Source organism: Ambystoma mexicanum, chromosome 12 (genome assembly GCF_040938575.1).
Source record: "Ambystoma mexicanum isolate Mex_15411 chromosome 12, UKY_AmexF1_1, whole genome shotgun sequence".
NCBI classification, from domain to species: domain Eukaryota; kingdom Metazoa; phylum Chordata; class Amphibia; order Caudata; family Ambystomatidae; genus Ambystoma; species Ambystoma mexicanum.
The window spans coordinates 54,980,696-55,005,229 of record NC_090936.1 but is presented as its reverse complement, the minus strand read 5'-3'; the positions used below and the strand labels follow the sequence as shown (position 1 = coordinate 55,005,229).

The window sequence follows — 24,534 nt, the reverse complement described above, 5'->3', positions numbered from 1 at the left end:
GTCCAAATAATTAATTTGAAAGCACGGTTATCCAATTGAAAGTAGTTCAACGTAACAAAAGATAGCAAAACCTATTTCAAGAGTGAGGCCTAGCGTACTAGAATATTCATAACAAATTAGTCACTACAAGGGAGCGATGGAGGCAAGGGAAAGGGGTGCATCATGGGAGCGAGGGTAAGAGCATCAGAAAACTGGGATACCCACACAAGATGCCGACGGTGCACTGGCCCAAGGGGAAATCCGCCTGTGTGCACTTGTATGCTTTCTCGCAAGCAAGTACCGCCATTTTCTCCAGCAAGTGTGTATTTGGTTCTTCCACCATATGAGCAACCGTGAACCAGCATTTTCCACTGCCGGGAAGAGCTTGTGTATACCAGCATATGCAGGGCTGAGCCTCTATTGTACTGATCTTTTCCACAGCAGAGATAAGCTGGTAGATACCAATCTCTTCCACAGCAGGAGTGCATTAGGGGTCAGTAATGTGCGGCAGACGACTGTTTGAGGATTTATCAACATATGCCATTTTATTAACAAAAGAAATGGATTCAAAATGCTTGACTATCCCTACTCTGCTGGGGATTTCCCTGTCTACCTAAAGCTAAGGGGAAACACTCTTAACACAGATAACTGGCCCCGTATTAAGCAACAAATGCACAATGAAAATATATGGCAATTACAACATCACATTAACAACATTCACAGGCTTCGAATCACCTGCTAATGTCCTGGGTGATTTCCCTTCCCCAGGATTCAATGTCAATTCTGTTAGTGTTTATAACCAAAGAAATAAATGTCTTGAATCAGTTCTTAATGCTTCAAAGTCAATGTAAAGGTTTGTTAACCAAAGTTCCAATGATAGCCAATGTCTTCTCCTTGGTGAAATATCCAATTTCCACTTCCACCAAAATAAGCCCAATGGTAATCCCAGCCACAATGCTTTGCCACCTCTCCAAGAAGTCTTGCCACTGTCCAAAACAAATTCTATATCCACAACTGTCAATGATCTGGTTAACAATTAGTATTCTTGGTTTCAATTTTAGAATCCACAATGGTATATTTGTCAGGATGACTTCTCAGTGGTGCTGCTTCCACTCCAACAACTTCACTTCTACTTGATTCACTATGAGAACAGTCACCTTTGTCTCACAGTACTCCACTTTGTTTAGACTACTACCATGTTGCATCTACTGTCAACCAGATATACCACCACAGCTTCAGTACTCTGGACTACTACCACAGCTTCAGTGATTTGTACTTCTAGACAGGATTCCGACAAGATACACTTCAAAGTACCTAAACATCTTCAAGTAGGTAAGGCACACTTCCTCTGAATAACTCTCTTCAAAGGGAGCAGCCTCTTTGCCACAAAAGCAACCTTCCACAGTCTCTGGCACTACAGGTTGTGTCAACTTAAAAATAGATTTACAAGCAGCCCGTTTCCCTTCCCCAACTTTATCTGCACCTTTCTGCCAGTTATACGCCCAAATAATAACCCAGAAGCCTTGGTGCCACTCTTCTTGCTTCAGGTAATGCTTGCACACTTGTATCTTAGGCCAATGAACTGCTATTAACATCACAGTACAGTTAGATTGTTTCTTAACTTTGAGAAAGGTTGATTTCAATGTACATATGAGGAGACTATTGGCTTGGGCAATGCTTGTTCTCCTTCAATCGTACATACACTTTAACTTCTTCTAAATTAAAGGTATGCCGTGTTAAAGTAAAGAATATGATTCAGTCTCTTTAGAAATCACAATTAGGCACACACAACCACTTCTTGATGCAGTTTTGAAGTTTTAAAGAATTGTATTGAATTGTTTTCTTGTGTGAAAGTGAAGGATAGAGTTCAGTCCTTCTTTGGGAATCACAATTCGGCACACACAACCTCTTCCTAAAGTACTTTTCAAAAGTTAAACATTTCCACAATGGTATTGTCAAGGTTCCGTATTCGGTAATGGTTTCGTAGCATTCACTCTTCTTTAAATGGTGATGCATGACCGCTCCTTTTTTATCAGTAACAGTCTTTTAAGGATTGCACAATGTGCATAAATGGCATTAGGTTCTCACGCGAATAAAAGGGTTTTTACATCATTACTGAGTGCTACATTTCCATTGTTTGAGTCTTTCAGCTTCAACAAACAACTTCTACTCACTTTAAAACTCACGCGAGTTAACAGGGAACTGGATACTGTTGCAGGCAATGCTCGCGCAATGTATTAGAAAGCTGTACAGCACTCACCGACTTCTTTGAAACTTGCTCTGCGGGTCGCACTGCTTCTATGCCTTCTGCCACAACTTCTACTGCTTCTGGCTTCTTATGGACCCACACCTTTCCCCTGTAATTGTGTCTTCGGTCCAGCCACACGTTTATGGAGCCCCTCTCGTTCCTGAGACTTGTGGATTGGCAACTGCTCCATGTATAGGGAAAGACAGCTCTCCTACATGACTACTGTGCAGCCTCTGCACTTCAGATTTTGAGGGAACACCACCCTCTCAGAACAGGCAGGTGAAATCTGTTGTTTCCACGTTCCGGCATCCCTAAGGTTCTCCCATGCATGCTTTGTTTGCCAGCCTTGTGCCTTCTTCCTTCTGCTACGGATGCTGCAACTCACATTCCAGTCCGTTTCAGCTCCTTCTTATTTCTTGCATCCGAGGGAACATTTTATGCCTCCCAGGTTCCTTCGTGTGTGGGCTGTTCGGCCTGATTGTCTCCTGACTACTGCTACAGCATGCATCTTCAGCCCTCTTCCACGTCCCAGTACTTCAGGGATTATGGGACTTGTGCCCCCCTTCAACAAAGATGTTTCTTTCAACAATTGAGTTATTTTAAGGGCAGCTCTACTTCTCTTAAACTTATTAAAAGATGGACTGTCAGAATTAGTTATTACAGAGGCAGACATTTGATTTAAGGCATTTTCTCTAGATCCTTTTACATTGTACCTTAGGGGGTAAGGAGGGTAATTATTCTTAAAAGGGATGTTTCTGTTGACAAGGCTTGCTCAGATTTGACAGAGTATGTACCCTGTGTCACAGATCTTACATGTGGAATAGGGATACTATAATGGCAATGTGGCATCACCTGTTTTTGCAACCCGAAAGGCACTTCCTTTCAGAGGACAAATACGGTGCCTCATCCCACGGGATCTCCTCACCATCCTGGGCCCTGTCTCCTGCTAGGTGATCCTCTCGCAGTACATCACCCCCAAGGTCAGGATCAAGAAGCGTCTGCCTTTCCCTGGCCACCTGGGAGGAGGCTTTAGGCAGGGTTTTAGTGGAGGTTCCGTAGGATTCTTCACAGGTGAGCTGTGTACCAGTATCTTCCGCCTCACGCATGAGCTGCAGCTGTGCGCCACTTTCTTTTTCTGCAGGGGTGAAGACCATGTGTGTGAGCCTGTATACTGGTTTCTTCCGCTGCAGATCTGAGCTTGTGTGTACCAGCATCGTCCACTGCAGGGCTGAGCTAGTGTATACCGGTTCTTCCTCTGCAGGGGTGGGGTTGCACATAGCAGTTTATTCCCCTGCATAGGTGAGCGTAGACAGTTGTTTCGGTGAAGTAAATTATAAAAGTGGGAATGAACATTTCCAAAATTACATTGCGGCAGTAAAAAAAAGGATACATGTCTTTTATGGTGTAAGGCATAAAGGGGTGGGGAAGGGAGTTGATCAGAAAAGTATAGTATCGGGGCACCCTCCCCCACACCTCCCCCCCCCCCCCCCCATTAAAAAAAAAAAAAAAGTGGTCATTTCGGCAAATTCAATAACCACTTTGTAATTTACTTCATTGAAATCTCACAGAACCGAGGTGGGCATATGTACAAGTATCTTTGACTGCAGAGATCCGCCTGTATATAACTATTTATTCCTCTCCAGGAGTAAACCTTTTCGCACCAATTTCCGCCCCTGCAGGGGTGAGCATGTATGTACCAGTATCTTCGTCTGCAAGCTTAAGTTGCATGCGTGCACCAATATCTTGCTCTGAAAGATGTACCTGTGTGTGTGTCATTATGTTCCACTGCACGGAGAAGCAAGTGTGCCCAGTTTCTTCCGCTGAAGCGAGATGCCTGTGTACAAGCCTCTTCCACTGCACAGATGACAGTGTGTGTACCGGCACCTTCCCCTTGTGGGAGCCCAATGTAGGAGCCGCAGCAGTGGTTGATGGTTTTACAGAATAGTTCAGTTCCAGCAGTTGTAGGGCTGGATAAGCGAGACCACATGACCCAGGCCAGAAGAGAACGTAATTGCTTACCTGTGGCCACTAGAATCTCCTTTCGAGTAATGACCATAACACAGAAATGTTTATATCACTCCAGCCCTGTGTATCTTTCGGAAAGTCTTGCTAGACTTCCAAACCGAAGAATGTTATGCTTGAATAACAGCCATCTCCTAATGGTGCCAAGAACCAAACTAGCCTTGGTTACTAAAGGCACATTCTTTTCTACTGCTCCAATCCATTGGAACTCTCTGCCACCCGACTTTAGGAACAGTGCATCTTTAGAAGCCTTTAATCAAGCTCTTAGAATTCTTGTCTTCTCTTGAGTACCGGGTAGCCTTTTTTTTTATGCCGCTTCTTTTATTTGTCTGAAACTCTTGCCTTGGTTGCGCCCTTATGCCTACGGACCTTGTCTTGTGCATTACAAATAATTGAAACTAAAGTAAGGTAGCTGGTGTAAAATGAGAGGTGATTGTGTGGTATGTTCTTGAGTGCCCATAAGGCCATGCAAGCATGATGTAAGCCACCGTCTGAGGCCATAGGTTCACCCAGCTATACAGCCCACATTAAGTTATGAAGGCAAGTATAGCTGTTTGAGAACCGATAAGTAAGTCATGCATATGCCTAGTCTACATCAAGCAGCATTAGGGTAATGGAATGATCCACTGAAAGAGGTGGTGTGTGTCACTTGGGTGGGTCTAGCCATATTACACTGAGCTTGGTTTATCTGCAAAGGCATGGCCCCTGGATGCGCTGTTAGGAAGTCTACTGTCAATGTAACAGACTAAATGTATCTAACCGACTTTTCTTTATGAAGCTTGTTGTGAAAAACTGTATCAAGACCTCATTCTATGTGCTCAGGTTATGTGAAGAATTGAGGAAATTGTCTCTTCTCCTCAAGGGAGAGCTCCGCCCCTCCACCCCCCATGTGAGGCTAGGGAAGTGAGTCCACTCTGCAACACCCTCCCTAGGGTTCGAGGCAAGTGGGACCTCACCGGGAGAACTCCCCCTTAGGGGGACAAGGACTCCTGTTCCTGTGAGGAACTCCCTAAGCCAATTCACTTGATGGCATACATGGGACTATCTAACATTTCAAGTACTTCAAATACAGGGACGTGACTGAAGAAAAAGTTAAAATGTGCGATCATCAAGAAGAAAGAGAAGTTATCTCTTTAAATAGAAATCGCCAATCCACTGCAACAAGTGGGTTAAAGATGGAGTACTCATCAAACGAGAAAGGGAAGAGAGAGGAACACGTACTGCACCAGGGGAAGTCCCCTGGTAGCGTAATACTAGCTCGAGGCGAAGCCGCAGGAGAACGTGGAGCTGCATGAGAATGCAGAGCCTGCGAAATTCAGAATTGCCTGGGACCAGCAAACCAAATGCTGGAAGACATGTGCGCGCGAAAGACGAAAAGCAGACACGATTGGAGTCAGATATTTGGTGGTGGCGTGACAATGAGATTGTCATGGTGGGCAGCCTGCCTGTGCAACAACGCCAACACCACCCCTGAAGCCGCACCAAACTGCACAGCTCCCCGTCGAGATACCGGGAAACCAGGAGAAAGAGGACACTGGTGAAAACGAACCAAACGTGAGCCGTAGAACCAGAGAAGACCCCAGGCCGGTAAGAATCTTACAGACGTTCCCAAACAATAGGGAAGGGAACAGAAACTCTGGAGGAACGGGAAGTCGAAAGAGACTCATTATATGCTCCAAGAAACTCATCCCAGTAAAAGTGAGAAAAGATTGGAATCAAAGTTAAGAAACTTGAACTGTCTTATTGAAAGAGAATAATAGACATCCCTGAAGGGGAGATCAATAAGACGGGATACCATAAGCCGGGGAGAAGGGCAAAGTTAATCTCGGGTCAAGAGTCTGAGAGTGAAGTATAACAAAGAAAGAAATTATGTACTGAATACGAAAGAAGCCGATAGGATGAATAAACCAAAGGAGAGGCCAGGCATGAAAAGGTGAACTATATAAGTGTTAATGAAACACGAATCATACAGGAAGCATTGCTTTGGCAGCTCATACAAAGCCCATTCCAAGGATTGCACAATGGTCAAGGAAAGCCATTTCTAAAGAGAAAACTATAGTCCATAATCTCATGTGAGTTACACAACCTGATAAGAAAAGTCACGAAAGAAAATAAAAAAATTGCATATAAACAAGAAGCCTAATGACTAAGAAAAGAGGTGTGTGAATATCACAACTGGAAGAGAGTCATTCTTCTGACCTTAGTTTAAGTTAAGTTAGTGGTATGGTCAGTTAGCATTAGCTTTTGGGCAGTGCACATATTAGTTTTGGACATTCACAGACGACTGACGAGCACCTTAGTTACTCATATAGGTAAAGAATACCCCATAGAGATAGGAATAGTTAGGCCTTCATATTATTTAATACACATTGGGAATGTCTACTGAGAGTCTGCGTCCTTCTGATCCACCACATAGCCCATGTTTTTGGTACAGGGATATACTAAACCTCCTTTCAACCTCTGCTGCCTGTTTTCCCATTGGATTACTTGGTGATGAACTGCAGGTTTCGATTTCCTGTACAGGTGAGAATATCATCCCTCTGAGGCTCTCAAAACTGTATTCTTGTTCTGTTGATGTAGATCTAATCGGCACAATCGATTTATTAAACTCCTGGGGGGACTTGGGGCCGTTTTGAACTCCCTCTAAATTAAAAAAACATAGTCCTGTCTTGTGGTTTGTCCTAACAAGTGTTTTATAAAACGCACCGTAGAACATGTCTTACCAAAACGCTACCAGTTCCAGCTCAATAGCATCATGTTTCCATCATTTTTAAGCGCTTTAAGTTACAATGCAATACATTCTTTATGGAATAGGTGTAGGTTTTCCCCATGCTTCTCAATTAAATTCGTTTTTTATAAAAAATAAAATGGCTATGACATTTGGGGATGCTTTAGGACATATTTGCACTGGAGCTGAGTAAAGAACAGTAGGACCGCAAGTCCTTGGAGCTCACAGTTGGGAGAGGAAGATGGTGGGTAGGGGGTGGGGCTTCGGGAGGAATCTGCAAAAAATGATTACTTCTGGCATCCATCTTTCCATACAGTGAAAGTTGCAGACTCGGTTTGATGCTTGCAAGTGGGATGGGCGTTGGTGCTTTGCTATGCTTTCTCTGACCAACAAAAGTGGAAGAATTCCTTCACTCCCTGTAGATCTAGATGTACATGAAGAATAGAAACATTGAATGGTGGAACTAATCATGTGAGAAGTGTGGATGAGAAAGTGAAAGCCAGCTGAAAGCAAGCCGGAGGAGAGGAGATTTGAGAGTAGTGGAGTTGAAGACAGAAGGGAGAACACCAGAGGGTGAGAGGTGAGGAGGACCCGAAAGAGACCACTGTAGGGAGAGCGGAGAGGACTGAAGGGAGAGGTGGAGAGCAAGGCTTGAGGGAGAGATGGAGAGTTACGCTGGAGGCAGAGCGATCGATCGGAAGTGGAGTAGGTGAACGTTGTGCGACTGTCAGAGGTACAGAAGCAGGAAATGGAGTGAATGAGGGAGAGAGAGAGAGAGCGAGCCAGAGCGGGAGGAAGGAAGGGTTAAGGAGTACAAAGCGAGAAAGGAAAGGAAAGGAAAGACCATCAGGGGCAGTAACATAAGAGGCGAAAGGGTTGAGCACTTGAAACTGTTCAATTGAAAAGACACCACTTCCCATTAGACTTTGACAGTTTTAGTTTACATTTTAATAGGTTCCAGCTACAAGAACCTCAGAGGGCGAGAGAAAGAGAAGACTGAGGCCACTATCTCATCAACGAGTCACTATTTAAGACTGTAGGGGTTACGGATCTGTAGTTGGCAGCCAAGGGGACAGGGAAGCCTGGGGCAGGGTGGTGGAAAGCCCAAAGAGACGAGAGAGGGACAGTCCTTAGTGTGTACTATGACTTATTATGCTTCTGACTAATGGCTTTTTTTGACTGTTATTTTTTTTTTACTTTGTTTATTTATTATACAGCGAACAGGAGAACCTATACCTTAACATTTGCTTACTGCCTCAGAATGCTTACACATTAACAAGTACCCCACCCCACCCACGTTATGCCCAGATGGCGCTGTTTCCCAGTCCTATTGGGCTGGGTCCGGCGATGAGGATTCGCTGGTTACGTGAAGGGCTCTCGCAATCAGGTGTGGCTTATAGGGCAGGGCCGGATAGGTCTGGTCATAGTCTAACAGCCGGGCCCAAATAATCGTAAACCGATGAAGGAAGCCTGCTTTAGCTGCCATGGCCTTTTCAGCAATTAGAATATCCCACATTTTTACCCACCAAAGGGTCCTCAGAGGGCCATCTGCAGACTTCCAGGTGCGAGCCACAGTGATTTTGGCTGCCAGCAGGAGTTGAGTTATCAGCGCCGCTTTCCTTCATGTTCTCGTGTAGGAGACTGGGATCGGAATCCCGAGGAAGACCTGCTCGGGGGCCAGTGGTATTGTCACTTAAGTAATATCCTTTATTATGCCGAGGCATTGGGACCAGAACTCCTTTACCTTAGGGCATGTCCACCACATATGGAAATAGGATCCCGGGAGGCCACAAAGGCGCCAACAACAATGTGGATCCAGTGCTTGCTGGAAGTGGTGTAGGCGAAGAGGGTGGGGGGGGGGGATTACCAGCGTAAAAGCAGTTTGTGGGCACATTCCCATGTAAGAGGTTTTACTGCAGAAGGGGTCTTCTTACAATAGTTTATAAAGGGCCGAGATCTTACCATGGGCCGGCAGGTCTTGTATAGTAAGCTCTAAGGGAGCAGGGGCCCGTGTTGCTGCAGCTCGGGTCAGGGGGTGGGAGCACCAGTGTCTCAATTGGGCGTAGGTGAATCTATCCGTTTCTGAGAGTTGTAAAGTTATCTTGCATTGCTCAAAGGTGCGAGGGGCGTCTCCCTCGAAGAGCTGCCCCAGCAATTCGAGGCCTCCTGCCACCCAATTCCTGAAATTTGCAGGACAGGAGCCCGGGGGGAAGGCTGGGTTGAGAAAGATGGGGGAGAAAGTACTCAGTACCCCTGGGATACCTTTGTGTCTGCGTGCCCAGTCCCAGGCCCTAAGCGATTGTTTGGTGGAGGTCAGCAAGCGTGGCCAAGAGCGGCGCAGGGCAGAAGGAATGAATGGGAGAAAGCAGAGGGGAAGGGAAAGTCGGGATTGTTCAATCTCCACCCATTTCGGGCGCCCCGAAGCGATACCCCACGCTTGAAGGTGAGCCAGCTGCAATTTTGTATTTGCGGAGGTCCGCGACCCCCAACCCTTCCAATTTCATGCTGCCCATCATGGTTCTTTGGGGATGCGTGGTTTCTTGCCTCTCCAGATAAACTCAATCATTTTCTTTGGAGCCGCTACAGAGAGGGGTGTGGGGGGAGTGGGATTGAAGTGAGTAGGACGGAGCAAGCATAGAGGAACCGTGGGAGGAGGTTCATCTTGCATGCCGTAATGCGGCCCAAAAGGGAAATCTTCTGTGGCTGCCATCGGGTGAGGTCCCTTTCCAGTTCCTCGAAGAGGGGCGGGGGGGGGCAGTTTCTCTGGCATACTTTGGAATTGGTGCCCCATTGGAATGGGCTTTTCGCTACTAGGGCTTCTTTTTCGCATGGGCTCAGGCCCACCCCTAAGGCCATTGACTTTCCAAAGTTGATGGTGAAGCCTGATACCCTCCCGAAACTTTGAATTTCAGCCAGGGCCGCATTCAAGGAAGCCGTAATGCCAGTGATGGTCAGCAGTACATCATCGGCGTAAAGAGCAATCTTATGGTGGGCGGGGCCTATCTGAGGGCCCTTGATTTGGGGATGTCGACGGATGCGTTGGGCCAGGGGCTCCATGGCCAAAGCGAAGAGTAAGGGGCACAAGGGGCATCCTTGTCTTCCACATGTGAGGGGGATCGGATCCGACAAGAGGCCATTGACTCTCAACCGTGTACTGGGGGATTGATCAGGACCATTTTCTGGAAAACCGGGCCAAAGCTGAAGGCTTCAAGGGTGAGGCGTAGGCAGGTCAAGTCCACTTTATCAAAGGCCTTGGTTGCATCTAGGGCCAGCAGGGCGAGTTGTGCTTCCTGGTTGGCGATCTATTAGGTTTAATGCTCTGCAGATATTATCCCCCGTTGACCTGTGGGTTATGAATCCAGTCTGGTCTGGGTCTATAATGCTGGGGAGGATGGGCGCGAGGCGGTTGGCCAAAATCTTGGAGTAAATGTTGGCGTCTAGATATAATAGTGAGATGGGTTTATACAAGCTATTATCCTTAGGATCCTTCCCGGGCTTGAGGATAAGGACAGTAATGGATTCCTGCATAGTTGGGGTGATTATTCCCTGTGGTAGCAAACGAGTTGAAGAGCCAGGTTAAGGGGGCCACCAGGTGTGAACGGAAGAGTTTGTAGAATCGAGTGGAGAAACCGTCTGGGCCCTGGGCTTCAAGCTTTTTATAGCCTCCTGTAACGCTCACCTGGTATCCACGGGGACGTCACTCAGCCTTTTCTGACCTCTTATGACCTCGAACCCTTCCCAGGAGTCTACATGACTGGAGACTGGGCCTTGTTTTCTTGGAAAGTGTGCTCTCCGCCCTGCTTTCAGCGCAGGGGCGCGTTGATTGATGCGGGCTCGTCGCTGCCTAGTTATTTCACTGGCAAGAGTCCGACAGGTAAGTATAATGAGTCTTTTGAACAGTTCTCTAACTTCGTTCCTTTCCTTCATTAGATGATGGCCGGCGTCCGGGGATGGCGACATGCTGCTGAGATGAGTAGCGCTGAAGGAGAGTGAGAGCGCGATGCGACCCTTTCGTATTTGTATTGAACTGAGTTATTTTTCTGTGTCTTTTAGGTGCCGTGACGTTTTCAGTGTGGATGCCGGTTATGAAGAAGAAATGCGGTGAGTAAGCGCGGTATGCGGCGCCTCCAGATGTTTCCACGCTAACCTGAAATGTCTTTTCCCTCTTGCAGATGGATGAGAAGTTCCGGAGACAGAGTTCCCCCACAGCGGCTGGGATTCAGGTAAGCGTTTGAAGCTCGTACAGTCTTTAACAAAGATTTACTGAATGCTTACTAATGTCTTTTTTCTGGTCTTTCCCCTTTTCCTTAGGAAGCGGCGTGCCGGGATGGGAATGACACCGCCCAAGATGCCCGCAGAACAGAAGAACCGATGAATGATGGGCAGAAGCGCCGCAAGGTAAGGCTGTTCCTAACGGTGTTCTTGTTCTTGCAGGAGCTGAGCGCAGAAGAAAGATGCAGGCCTACTGGAGACCGATCCGAACACGGTGAGTGTCACGCTGCAGGTGTAGAAAACGCAAAGCATGTTTCTCAGCCTGGGCGTGGCTTAAATAGTCTCTGGGTTTCCCAGGTGTCTCTGGGCTGAACCACACCCAAAAGACTAGACTGCACATGCAGTTCTGGGAACCGAAATATGTGGGGGCATCCATCTTGTCCCCATCAATGCACTACAAGTCCAATCCCCAATGTTATCCTATAGGAGTGAGTGAGTCTGGTGCCACAAGCGCCAAGTCTGACTCCAAGTGGGTCTTTGGAGGGATGGAGAGGCCCTTGAGGGTCATGTAGGTGATCGTGGCCTGGCTCCAGCCTGACATCTTGGAGGGCTGGGACCATGAGGGGCAGGAATCATGACACCACCTCAACTTCTTCGCTTGTGATGGGTGATTCAAGTCCTTCCCTTGCCGCGGGAGTGAGGGGCGGGAGGGCTGCCTCTCGAATGTAAGATTGTTGTTCGAGTGAGTTCCTCGGCACTGCCGTCATTATCTCCGATTGATGGGCAACCGCCAGGTGAAGCTTCTCGCGTTCCGCAAATTGGACCACCCCTTGAGAATCAGAGGCCCAGGATGGTGTTCCTTCTCTTCACTTTGGCCAGTTTATTTACCAGCAGCTTGTTGGCCTTATTGTTGTTGGCATAGTACCATTGTTTTGTTCTGGTTAATAGGTTAGCCATGGCATCAGCGTAGTGCGCCTCCAGTCTTTTCCTTGCCACCTGTAAAACCCTGTAGGATTTCGGGTACCAGCCCTTTCGTTTATGGATGGTTTCCGCTTCTCGGACCGCGGCTTCCAGGACGGCACAAGCTGCATGTTTTCGTTTGTGGAAGGCCACGCCTTGGGCGATCAGCTCCCCTCTTGAGTACTGCTTTCATGGCATCCCAGGTATTGGCTGGGGAGGTAGCTTCATCATGGTTTTCCATGAAGAAATTCTTTATAGTTCTGGCAATGGAGTCCCTCACTGACATATCGCCTAAGATAGGGTCATATAAAGTCCATTGGCGACAAGGGGCGGGGGGTCGGGGTTGTGAGCTCGCACGATTAGAGAGACAGGAGCATGATCTGAAAGGATCTGAGGGCCTATGGTAACGTCGTCCGTGCAGTGCCTCCCTTCTTAGTGCCATTGGAAGGGAAGAACTGTAGTGGAAAGGGTCCGCTGCGCAAGCGGGAGAAGTCTGCCGGTATCAAGTGAGTCTCTTGCAGGAAGGCAACTGAAGTTCTCTCGTCTTGCAGCCGCTGCAGGATTGATTTCCTCTTCAGCGAGGAGTTAAGGCCCCTAACATTTAGAGTGGTGAACTTCAGTTTTAGGTGCAGGGGTTGGTCCTCTAGGTCCTCTTGCCGCGGGAGTGGGGGTTGATGGCGGGGGGGGGGGGGGGGGTAGTGTCAGCCATAGTCATGGAGGGCAAACTGCTTCGGGTTCTCCTGAGGCTGAGGTTTTTTAAACAATCTCCAATGGGAGATGTGAACTTCAAACAATGACCTCCAACGGGGGGCCAAAACCGTGGCCAGAGGGTCCGATTTTTAACTTATCTGTATCTCCCCCCACCACCCAGGCTGTCTTCAGCCAAAGTGGTTGGGCAACACCCCAGGGGTAAAACGGTGACATCCACCCTGGGGGAGGGTATGGACCGAATGGGTCCCGCAGCAGGCTCAGGAAAGCTGGGTTCCAACGCTATGTGTGCTAGAAGGATTTTGTAGATTTTCATTTAGGTTTGCGGTTTCTCTGCACTCTTGTCCAGGGAGCGCGCCTAGGCTTAGGGGAGGATGCGCTCGGTTCGGAAGTCAATCGACCTGGAGAGGAGGATCCTGTGCCCCCCGGAGAGCCAGGACGCAGGATAGACGCTGCATCCTGGAGGTGGCTGATGGTTCGCGGGGTGCCATTGTGTGTGAATTGCAGAGCCGTGGGGAATAGCCATCGATAGCGGATCTGTTGCTCTCGGAGGAAGGTCGTGAGAGGGCGCAACACTCTGCGCTTCTGCAGGGTTAAGGGAGAGAGATCCTGAAAAATTTGGAGAGGGGAGCCCTGGAACGATAGCTCATCGTGGGTGCGACCTATCGCTGATATAGCCTCTTTGGTGGTGTAGAAATGGACTCTTGTGATTACATCTGGGGGGGAATCAGAGTCGGTGCCCTGGCAAGGGCGCAATCTATGGGTGCGATCGAGTAACAGCTGTGTGTCATCTAAGTTCGGAAGCAGCGACTGGAAAAAGTTACCCACGAACTCGGGTAGCTCCTTGTCTGAGATGGAGGAGGGAACCCCCCATATGCGCAGGTTATTGCGGCGGGCGTGGTTTTCCAGATCGTCCTGCTTGTATTCGAGAATCTCCGTCCTGTCCATTAGGGTCTGAATTGTGTGTTAAACTTCCGCTAGTGAGTTGGAGTGTTCTTGGGCTAAGTCTTCAGACTCCCCCCCCCCCCATCCTGTGCTCGATGTCTCTGACCCTCTGTTCCGTTTGTTCGAGTTTAGCATTAAGGTCTGACATACAGGACCTAAACTCTGTCTTGATGTCGGACATGAAAGCTTGAAGGTCTTCTTTGGTTGCAAGGGTCCCCTTCTCATGGTTTTTTGAGGAGTGAGTTTTACCGGGTCAGCTTTCTTCCCCTTATCTGTTGCCAGGAGCATGGTGGAAATGTCCGCTGATTTAGGGGGCTTCAGAGATTTAGCCATGGCTCTGGAGCGGGAGATGACCCCCAGCAAGAGTAATGTGAGGGAACCCCTGTTAGCTGAGGGGTACGGAGTCTGTTGAGTCGTAGGGGGGGGCCCTAGGATCCTGGATGAGGGGCCACACAGCCTTGTTTTAATGGAGGCAACGGGGGAGTAAGGTGGGCTGGGGTGCCCCAGGAAGAAAGCATGTGGGACGGGTCCGTTGGTACCTCTTCTGTAGTGGGGAGGTGAGTAGCACGCAGCAGGGGGAGTAAGAGGAGCTCTCAAACTTAAGGTTGCCATAGAAGCTCTACTCACCAGGTGCTGGGTGTCCCCAGAGGGAAACCTGAAGGACAGAATATTCCGATCTGTTGGCGAGTGAGGGTGGCCAGGAGTGCCCCAGGAAGTCGAGAGGAGTCGTTTCTGCCGGGCTGCTGCAGATTCCGGGGACCCAGACTCCGAGGAGGGAACTATTTAGGCTCTGGGGGGCGAGGAGAGGGAATCGAGCTCAGTGGTCCCTGGTGGATCAGTTCTCTTTTCCCAATGGAAAGGTCCACTTGGGTCACGGTTGGGGCCGCAGCATAGGTGGTGGTGGGGGCTCAGGCGATGAAAAATCCCACATCTAGGAAGAAGGGTGGACGCCAGGTAGCTTGCTCCTTGAACGGGAGGGGGGGGTCACAGCATCATGCCTGGTGGTGAAGCTCCGTGGCGGGCACGAGAGGAGGCGCCGCTGCGGCTGTGTGAGGGCCCACTACAGGGCGGAGAGCACTATACACTGCCCCCGGAGGCTGGGGACCGCGGCAGCAAGGTGCAGCCGCCGCCTGTCGGTCTCACCCCTCGGGCGCCGGGGTCGCAGCTGAAGATTGGCGTGGGTGGAGATGGAGGGGGGGGGCACCAGCCCCAGAGGCAATGCCGGATCGCGGCCTCCCTGTCCCCCAGTCCCCGGAGGAGGAGACCAGCAGTCATGTTGGGAAAACTCGCTCCACGCGGCCAGGTGAGGTGATCAGTAGCTGGCACCCACGCGGGTCCGGCTCGTGGGAGGAAAAGGCAGGCTGATGGGGCCTCAACGGGTTGGAGGAGTCGGGATGGGAGGCCTCCTCAGTAAAATGCCGCCAGGCAGATGGGTCCGGGTTTGTCTCCCCGCTGGAGTCAGAGCAGGGGTGCGCAAACGGTCCGGGCACAGTCTGGAGGAGGAGTGCAGTCGAGCACCGCGGGAGAACCCAGGAGGAAGCTGGCCGGCGGGCAACCCTGAAGAGAACACTGTAGGCATCCGATCATAGAGACTGGGCAGGCGCGGCAAGTCCCATTCTCGGGCCGCGTGGCGGATGCAGTCTGGAGATCTCCTTGCTGCGTTCTCGGGGCTCCCGACTCCGTTAATGGCCCAAAATGTAGCCAGAGAGGCACTGCACATTCCGCCACCAGGACCAAGAGTGCAGGGAACATGTTTAAATTAACAAAAACTGCAGTCCCCATGCAGAGGCCATTAAAGGAGCAGCCACATCGCTGGCACTCCAGGCCACGCCCCCTTGACTGTTACTTTTAATTTTAATTTTTTACTTACTGTTTGTTCTTTTGCTTTCTGGTCTGTTTGTTTATTTTTCGTTATTGGACATCATAAATCTTCCATTATTGGTTGGATAGTGTATCCTTTATTGCTGTTTTATATGGACTGACTCAGCACTTTGCACGTTATACCCATTTACATATGTGTTTGTACTGTTGTGTGCAAGACATTTGTACTCATTGTATGTTAGTAACAATTCGGCCCAATACATTTGATGGTGTTCATTAACATGTGACTTTTGAAAGCAGTGGATACCTACACATTGCAGCATCATATGGGAATGTTCTGTGTTTTGTGTGATTAATCATCCTTAATAATCCCCTTTTTGTATTCATGTTTTATGAAGGTTTAAGGAGATAGCCTACCTTTGATTTTGCTACATTCCTTCCATAGCATCACGTTTCTGCCTTATTTGAGTTAGGAAAAATAAAAACCCTTGACCCATCTAGCAGAGTGTTGCTATTCGTAAGGCCTGGCCATCTGTGACACTAATCTGCAAAAAAAAAGGTTCAGGTACGAGAATCATTTGCAGAAATATGGTTGTATTTGACCACAATTCCTGGAATGGTATATCCTTAGATGGGGACATGTAACCAAGGGGTTTCCGCTGGTTCAATCCCTGTTGCCCGCTTCTTTGTCCACTTTTGCCTTTTTTCCATCCACCACAACCCTTATGTATTCATTGCCCCGTAGTGGACTGAGAGACCAAAAACAATCCTTATTGGTTTCTTTATGTTAGTTTTCTACGTTGAAATTGACAGTTATGTTTCTTGTGAGTTATGATGATATGATAAGGCAGTTATAACGCACAAGTGTTTAAAGGCGTGACGAGGCAAGGGAGGGGAACAGAGGGAAGACGGAGACAACGATCTTACTAGGCCCGGTGACATTGAGATCGCGCAAGTGCAGGGGAAGGGGGAATATTGCATGTTGTACGGACCCCTGAAATATTTTGGTATGAAAAAACTTCCATTCAAAATAATTTCTTTTTGATGTTTTGTAATCTACCTTTGTAAACATTCTCTCTCTCTGCCGTCAAGATAGGTCGGCTCTGCCTAGAACCTTGCCAGGATGTAAGCATCTTGTCACGATTACCAAATTGTCAAAGTCTGTACATCTTTCGGTAGCTTATGTTCTTTCTTTTTTTTTAAACTAGAGTGAAGCCAAACAAAGAAATACTACGATGTTCGGTTTAATTTGGGAGGCACCTAAACACCTTGCCGAGGCATTAAGTGATTGTTTAAAAAATGTAACGAGGACGGGCTGTGCCACCAGGATTTCAGTCTATATAAAATTGTGCTGCACAATTTAATTGGCTCATGGGCAAGATGGTCTTTCTAGCTCAACCCAGAGTAGAATAGGCAATTAAAGTTAACATGCCACTCTTCAGAGCCACCAGTAACCTTTTCTGGAAGTTCACCTCTAGATCAGAGCAAACATCTCAAGAAAATTGGACTCCCTCCTCAAGGGAATGCCCACAATGGAGAACACAAGACCTTCAGGAAAGCAATAAAAAATGTCTGTTTAATTTATTATGCAGAGATATCTCACAAGCGATCGGCCATTGTCAAAGGGAGGCCCAACATAGCTTACCGTAGCACATTGCGTTTTAGTTCCTAACCAGCTACTCTGCGACTTAGCCTGACGCCATGAGGATTCCACTTTTTCCACTACAAACACATACTAAATCCCTTCATACTGCTCCAAACATAACCACATGCAAACCAACTATTCTACACACAAATGACACCACACAAACTACACCACAACACCCTCAGGGCTCAAAATTGAGGAGAGCTGGGAGCTATTTAGCTCCTGCTTCTTGCACAGTAGAGCCTCGTTAGCCTGAAGACCACAGCTAGCAGGAGCTACATTTGGCAGCTGGTGTTCTCTCAAGGCTCGCTGTATAATACACCACAAAGGGAATGGACCTTTACCTGAACGTAATGCAGACCTCTCAACGAAGACAGCAGGGAGCCTTCCATGCCCCTCACCTGGTCCCTGGAAGTGAGAGACCGGAGCAAACCCTTTTGGGGAAGAAAACCCAATGGATTGTAGACTATATGTGGAAGGACTCCAGTTTCTATGCGTTGTGTTCGAGATAATGATTCCGGATAAAAGTCTGGGCCGAAATTATTCTAGGAGGTGTGTTCTTTAGGTTTAGTCACGCCGTGGCCAAAAGTAAGTAACCAAAAGAAAATGTTAATAGAACGTAGCTTTCTGTGAGTGTTAGTGCCACCTCACAAACAGTATTTGGTGTTGAAACGGCCCCATAGGGGTGGGGGGGCTGCGAGTGGGAGAAGGCAAACACGTACCTCGTTTAATGACTTTGAAAAGTGAATAAATGGGGATAAGGCACAGGGCGAGCACATAGTTCCCAAACTGCTGTGCTGCCGCTACAGTTATAACGGGGACAGCCCAAACAACTGGTAAAGTGGGGCTGTTGGAAAAACTGGAAAAAAACAAAAGAACTGTTAACTCCTGCCTGAACAAAATAATAAGGGTTCAAGGAAATTTTTGAGGAAATTAAGAAACGAGGTGGGCAAACAGATACAACTTGATAGGATTGTCCTGGACAAAAAAAGAAGAGACTTCTTTAAAACCAGTAATAAAGACATCAAAAATGCCGCTGTGACTGAGATGCATATGGAGGAGAGGCTAGTCCCGTTAAAGGACCTTGAGGCGGATAGTCCCTCCTTTGATTTGAGTAAGATATCAGTCTACCCAATAGATGAAGAGGGTCAAGACTGTGAGCTAAATGAACAGTTTGGGGTGTTGCCAAACATGGATTATGGTGAAGGGCGGAGGGTGGGTAAATGTTGTCTAATGAGGGAGGGTGAACAGGCTGTTCTACAGGGTCCCTCAACTTCAAGGCCAATGGATTTTATACCCCCTGTGGTGGGCCTAATTGGGCATCTCCCAAAGGAAAAACTTTACGCAATATTCTCAAAACCGGTGGTTTCAAGGATACTAGTAGGTGGGGCTACTATTGATAAGAGTCTAATGGCTGTATCAAACCCTCCTCTCAAAAACAATAGAGGAAGCACAGGTGGGCGAACCAAAGAGTCTTCACTTGGCTAATGATGAGGCCCCTGCCAGTATACAGGCTTTGAACAGTGTGACGCACTGGTTGTCAGTCCAGAAATACTAAACACCCCTTGGGCGGAAGGAAATGCATGATTAATTGCATGATTAATTGGTTGGCCGAAGACCAATCGCCTCATTTACAGTGTTAAGAATATATACTCATTAGTTATTACGTAGCTATCAGTTCAACTTGAGAGAGGCCATTTTAAGATGACCAGAATCGCCATTTTGTTTTCTCTCTGCTCTCTCTAACGTTGCCACTTTGCCTCATGTAAAACTGCTTTGCTGTAGATATTATTTCGCTTCAATGATCCAAGGCTAAGAAACATGTTGAAACATTACACTGGAAAGCGAGACCGAAATGCCCGATTCCCTCCCTCACATATCCTTGAAGGCAGGGAGCAAAGCATTTTAATCAGTGCACAAATGCCAGCAAGTCTCCTGAAAGAATAGCAATGTATGAAACTAGCATTTAAAGAGTTGAATTATGTTCTTCTTTACGGCCCCCCTTTCTGAGCACAGTGAGGCCCCGGAGAGCGGGCTGACCTCTAGAGCGAGAATCGAAACTAAGAGATAGTGAGGCCTGGTATGTGCCAGTCTCCTACGCGCAGCTTGCCCATGAAAACAGAAACGCTGTGTTCTCGCAAATAAAGAATGGTGTCTGTAAAATTGGAGATTGCAAACCGTTACTAAATATGGTGGTCTAAGGTGTCATATTTGTCACAATTGTCAATCATCGCCTCTAATTCAAAGGGAAATGAATTGGGGGCGGCATCAAATGTGTCATACTGTGTCATTGCTGATTGTAAGGTGCTCCTTTTGTAAATATGTAACTGATGTACGTCTCTCACTCTCTTGCGTCCCCCGAGGTCTGTTAGACACACGTCGCGGGCGTGGGACCATTTGGCCAACTGGGACTATTTTGTATTGCCATAAACCCTAGATTTTGGGAAAAGAACCTCGTGTCTGGCGTATCCATTCGTGTGTGGTGATTGTGCCTTGTTTCCACATCCGAGGGTCCCTCGGGCCCCTTCATGGTGACTGGCGCCGACATAAAAAGTAATCAAAAAAGGAGACGCCAGTAAATGATCAGTATTCATTTATTTACACAGATTCTTTGAGAGCTTTAATAGTTATCCTCTAAATAGACATTATACACTCTCCTTAATGCATGAAATCCCAAACCTAAGACTTCTGTCCTCTGTGGACATAATGATGATGGAGTTTGAATATGAAGATAGTGTTGATACAGTAAAACTGGTGTCAGTTAAAGGATCGATTTACAAAAGGTTCGAATGCAAAAGGTAAGAGTCAATAGGATCTAAAACCAAAGGTTCAAATTTTGTTTTTTAATTATATATATTTTTTGGGGTTTCCGTGTAGGTAAAAAAAGTGTTTTTTACCACAAAAACAGGGGTTGGGGGGAGAGGACCTTTTTGTTTTCGGTCCTTTTGATTCAAACCTATTGTAATTCGAACCTTTGACCTATAACCGGCCTCAACACTTGACTATAAAGGAAATGTGCGCAGATTGAGACAGGCCCATGTGAATTGGGTAAAGGGTAGGAAATTTGTGTTGTATACTAAGCATGCTGAAAGAATGTTGGCTTGTATGTCAGGAAACAACTCAGGAAGATTTTGGCAGTTAATCAAGCCTGCTGGCAGAGAAGGGTATTTGTAATCCCATTCAATACCTGAGGATACTTGGGTTAAACATTTCTTGCAAATGTATATGAATACAGGAGCCAGTACAAGTTCAGTCTGGCCGCAGGCTGTGTGGGAAGGGGGCTCTTGAATGGAATCTAGAGGATATCATCTATTTGAAAAAAGGAGTAAGAGGTCTAACATTCTGGGCCCAGAGGGCCTATAGAATTTCACTTTTAAAGATAGTTTGGAGGTCTGGTCCAAGGTACTATCAGATTTTATTTTTTAGTATTCTTGCCAATAAAGTGCTCCCAGAAACCTGGTCTGCGGCCACTATAATTTTGATTTTTAAAGGTGGGGATTGCACGTCACCCCTGTTCTATAGGCCTAGATCTCTTTTGGATGCCTCAAATAAAATCTTTGCCAAAATGATCCTTAAAGAGCTCCAAAAATGGGTCAGGGAATCCAATTCTGTGGATATTTATCAGTCTGGGTTCTGACAGGGCATGGGTACAGCCTTAAACAGTTTTGTGCTGGATCTATTGGCTCAGCAAGTGAAAGCCCAAGCCAGACCTGTATTCGTGGTCTTTTTGGATATCAGCAAGGTCTTTGACCATGTAAACGGGGCACTGTTGTGGAAGAGGTTACAGGAAACGGGTTGCTTGCCGTCGTTTGTGGGTATACTTGTGGATGCACATGGAGGGTACTTGTCACTGATTCCGACAAATAGGGGCTTACGCCAGGGATGTGTACTTGCTCCCTTTCTTTTTTGTTTTGACTTGTTAAGTAATGCAGGCCAGTTGGGTAAAGTCAATACAAATCCTCCTAGGCTGGGATCTCTGGTAATACAATATTTATTATATGCAGATGATATTGTCTTATGTGACCTAACAGCCATAGGCCTGCAAAGAGCATTGACGGCAGTAGAGTAGTTTCTGGAAACCCTAGATCTTTTTTTAAATACTGAAAAGTCTTAAGGTTCTGGTTCTAAAATGTCGGAGAATTATATACAAACGCTTCCCTGGAAACTGAAATCTGGTATGCTTGAAGTGGTCTCTAAATTTGTGTACCTAGGTTTGCCCATATATGATCATCTCGATGGGCCAGAGTTGGTATTAAATCTTAAGGCTAACTTTCTGGGAGCACTGGTAAAGCTACGTATTTTTGATACCAAGTTCGGGAGATTATTGATTCTCCCGGTTCTAATATTGTATAAGCAGCAATTGGTGCCTAAACTGACATACGGAGCTCAAACCAGGGGTAGACAAATAGATTGATCTAAATTAGAAGGTATGGTTTGGTATGAGCTCCACTGGATACCGCAATCAGTTCCTTTGGTGGGGGTACTTTTTGAATTAGGCCAACTCCCCATTCAAACTATTATTTATTGGGGGAAGCTTCAGTTGCTTGCTAGTATTTTAAATCCACCGGCTGCATCAATATGAGACCTTAAACAACGTTTGGAGTTCGGGTGGATGTAAAGTCCTGATAGACTGGGTTTCCGACTGTGATAAAATACTGGAGCAGACAGGGATATCACTAGAGGCCCACTGGCAATTACTCCAACAGTGGCTAAGCTAAAATTGTCTAGACATGTGTGGGCTGGTGTAAGAAAATCCCTACTTGAATACCAATGTTTTGGTGATCATTTTGACTGGACATGTAAAACTTTTAATTCACCTGTTCCGTACCTGAAAAAGCACCCCTCGAGGTACTTTAGATGCCAAATGCTACAAATAAGGTTATATTTGGTGCAAACACAAGAAATAGATCCCTCGGGAGGAGAGACTGCGGCCACTGTCATATACACAATGAGACCCTGAAGCATTTGTGTGTCCAGAGTCCGACTTTGTGTTCCCTGCGCACCAGAATTTTAACTTTGAAGTATGCTACCACAGAGGAAGAATTATCACGAAGGATTTTAAATTGCAATGAACTGAGTTTGTCTATACATATTTTAGAGTTTTTAAAGGTTTGTGCAGTGGAATTTTAGAAGTTACATTTAAGCATTGTCTACATTTGTGCTATGTGATTCTTCTGTTTTCGTTTTGCTTTTTAAACATTGTATTTGTGGTATGTGATTGTTTTCTTGTGTTAAAGAGACACATTAAATTGAATAAATAAAATATAACTGGGCAGCAGCAACGAGAAAATATTTGAAAGTGAGGAACGAGTTGCACTTCAGAAAGGAGGCAAGAATGGTGCACGGGTTGCGCTCTGTAGATCTGGCAATGATGCAGACATCCCAAAAGCAAAGAAGAATGAAGACCAGCGGGAGAAAGAGAGGAAGAAAGGAAGGAGGGAAGGAAGGATGGGAAGAAGAATAGCAAAGAGCAAAGATCGGGTATACTCAAAGAGCACTGCAATCAAGAATGAACCCATGATACCTAGGTCCAATTGGTGCCTTGCAAACACTTAAATGTGACATTAACTTTGAGGTTTTGAGAATGTTAATAAGGAAGAATTAGAGTACGTCTAATAAAAATTTAAAGACGATGGTTCGTACAAAATGGACAAAAAGTTAAAGGAGCATCTCTGGTAGCTCCAGGTTCCCCTGTGGTAGCTCCTGCTCGACACCCAGGAGCTGGTTTTAGCTCCTGTTTATCGAATCTCAATTTCGAACCCTGCATCCTCCACTCTGACAGCAAACCGCAGGACTCCAAATTTCCTTCAATAACTCTCACAATAGAATCGTACACCACGGACACACAAGGCCTCCCATATGGACACAAACGCCTTGCACACCCACTATTGCAATACACACAAAAGTGGACCTATTTGATTGCCATACTAGTTAACATGAGTACTGGTGCCATTTACACAGTGGCTTTCATGCTGCAACTTTAAAAAAGTACCATCTTTAAAGCAATCCTTTATTCCAGACCGTTCCTAGGAAATATGCTGCTCCTGCTTTCAGTCCCAGCAAGTATGGAGGAAAGGAAAGTATGGGCTAGAATACACTAGTCGCTACGGCAGGTAATTTGAACTCATTGGTCAGCTTGGGGCTTCTTTAAAGGTAAACAAGAACTGTTTAAAGCGTTCATGGAATAAAGGATTGATTGCTTTAAAGCTTGTAAAGCTGCAGCATGAAAACAACTGTGCAAATGACACCACTATACATGTTAACTAATATGGAAATCAAATGGGTCCACTTTTATTGTGTTTAGTGGAATAGCCTTGGCAATAGAACTTCTAAAACTACATGGAGTCTTATTTCTGGCAACCTTCTGTTTCACAGTGAACAGTTGAATATCTTGAGGTTCTCAGTCAGTTTTGTCCAAGCATTTGGATTAAAGTGAAGTATGTTATTTTTAATATGTTTACATTTTCTTTTAGGACGCCTTTACATCTTGCCTGTGCTAATGGACACCCAGAATTGGTCACCTATCTGGTGGAAAATCAGTCCAAGGTCAACCTTTGTGATAACGACAGCCGATCACCTCTGATGAAGGTAAGAGAGGATCCATTTCAAAGGCGGCCTTTTCTAATGCACTCGTTGATAACACTCAATGCTTCCATCATTGTTATGGTTCTCCTAACACAACTGCTCTAATGCTACCATAGATTTATTTCATAAAAACTAGGGTTTATTTTCAAGTCTGGGTAAATTATATTTCCTTTCATAAAATGAAGCATGCTTTCTCTGAAAGATGTTGCACTTGTTGACTTAACATTCAGTGTCTTTTAACCATTCATGGTTCAGGCAGTAGAAGGGTGAAATGTGTACGGCAGTATTTATAGTGACTGTGCTTCTAGGCAGACCTCTGACTTGCTTAGGTGACCAGTCAAAACCTGACCCCAAGAAATTATAGATCCTATTATTGTGATCATATCCCCAATGGGACAGTGAGGTATGTTTTTTTTATAGCCTCCTTTTCGTATTCTTTTGTTTTTCCCATCTTCTTTTGTGCAAATGTTTCTATGGATATTTGTTACAGATAGCCTTCATATAGCTTCCATGTGAAAGCTGCCAAATTATGGAACTCCCTGCCTCCCACTTTGAGAACCGACCAATCATACCGAAACTTCAGATCCAACATCATTATGTGGCTGAAATCCAATGACCAGTAATTATAACCCCTGCTCAGGAAACAACTAGGACTGACCGGCTACCTCTAAGGTATCCACT

General features: G+C 46.4%; 1 protein-coding gene across 4 annotated transcripts in view; it reads left to right on the top strand.

Annotated features, from left to right (window-relative positions):
* Positions 1–24,534, top strand: part of ANKRD26 (ankyrin repeat domain containing 26) — a 915,250-nt gene that overhangs the window by 31,687 nt on the left and 859,029 nt on the right. For all 4 annotated transcript variants that reach the window (XM_069627947.1, XM_069627948.1, XM_069627949.1 and 1 more), the window contains exon 2: positions 23,742–23,856. In XM_069627947.1, coding sequence (XP_069484048.1) covers positions 23,742–23,856 — 115 coding nt within the window. The remainder of the gene's footprint in view (positions 1–23,741; positions 23,857–24,534) is intronic.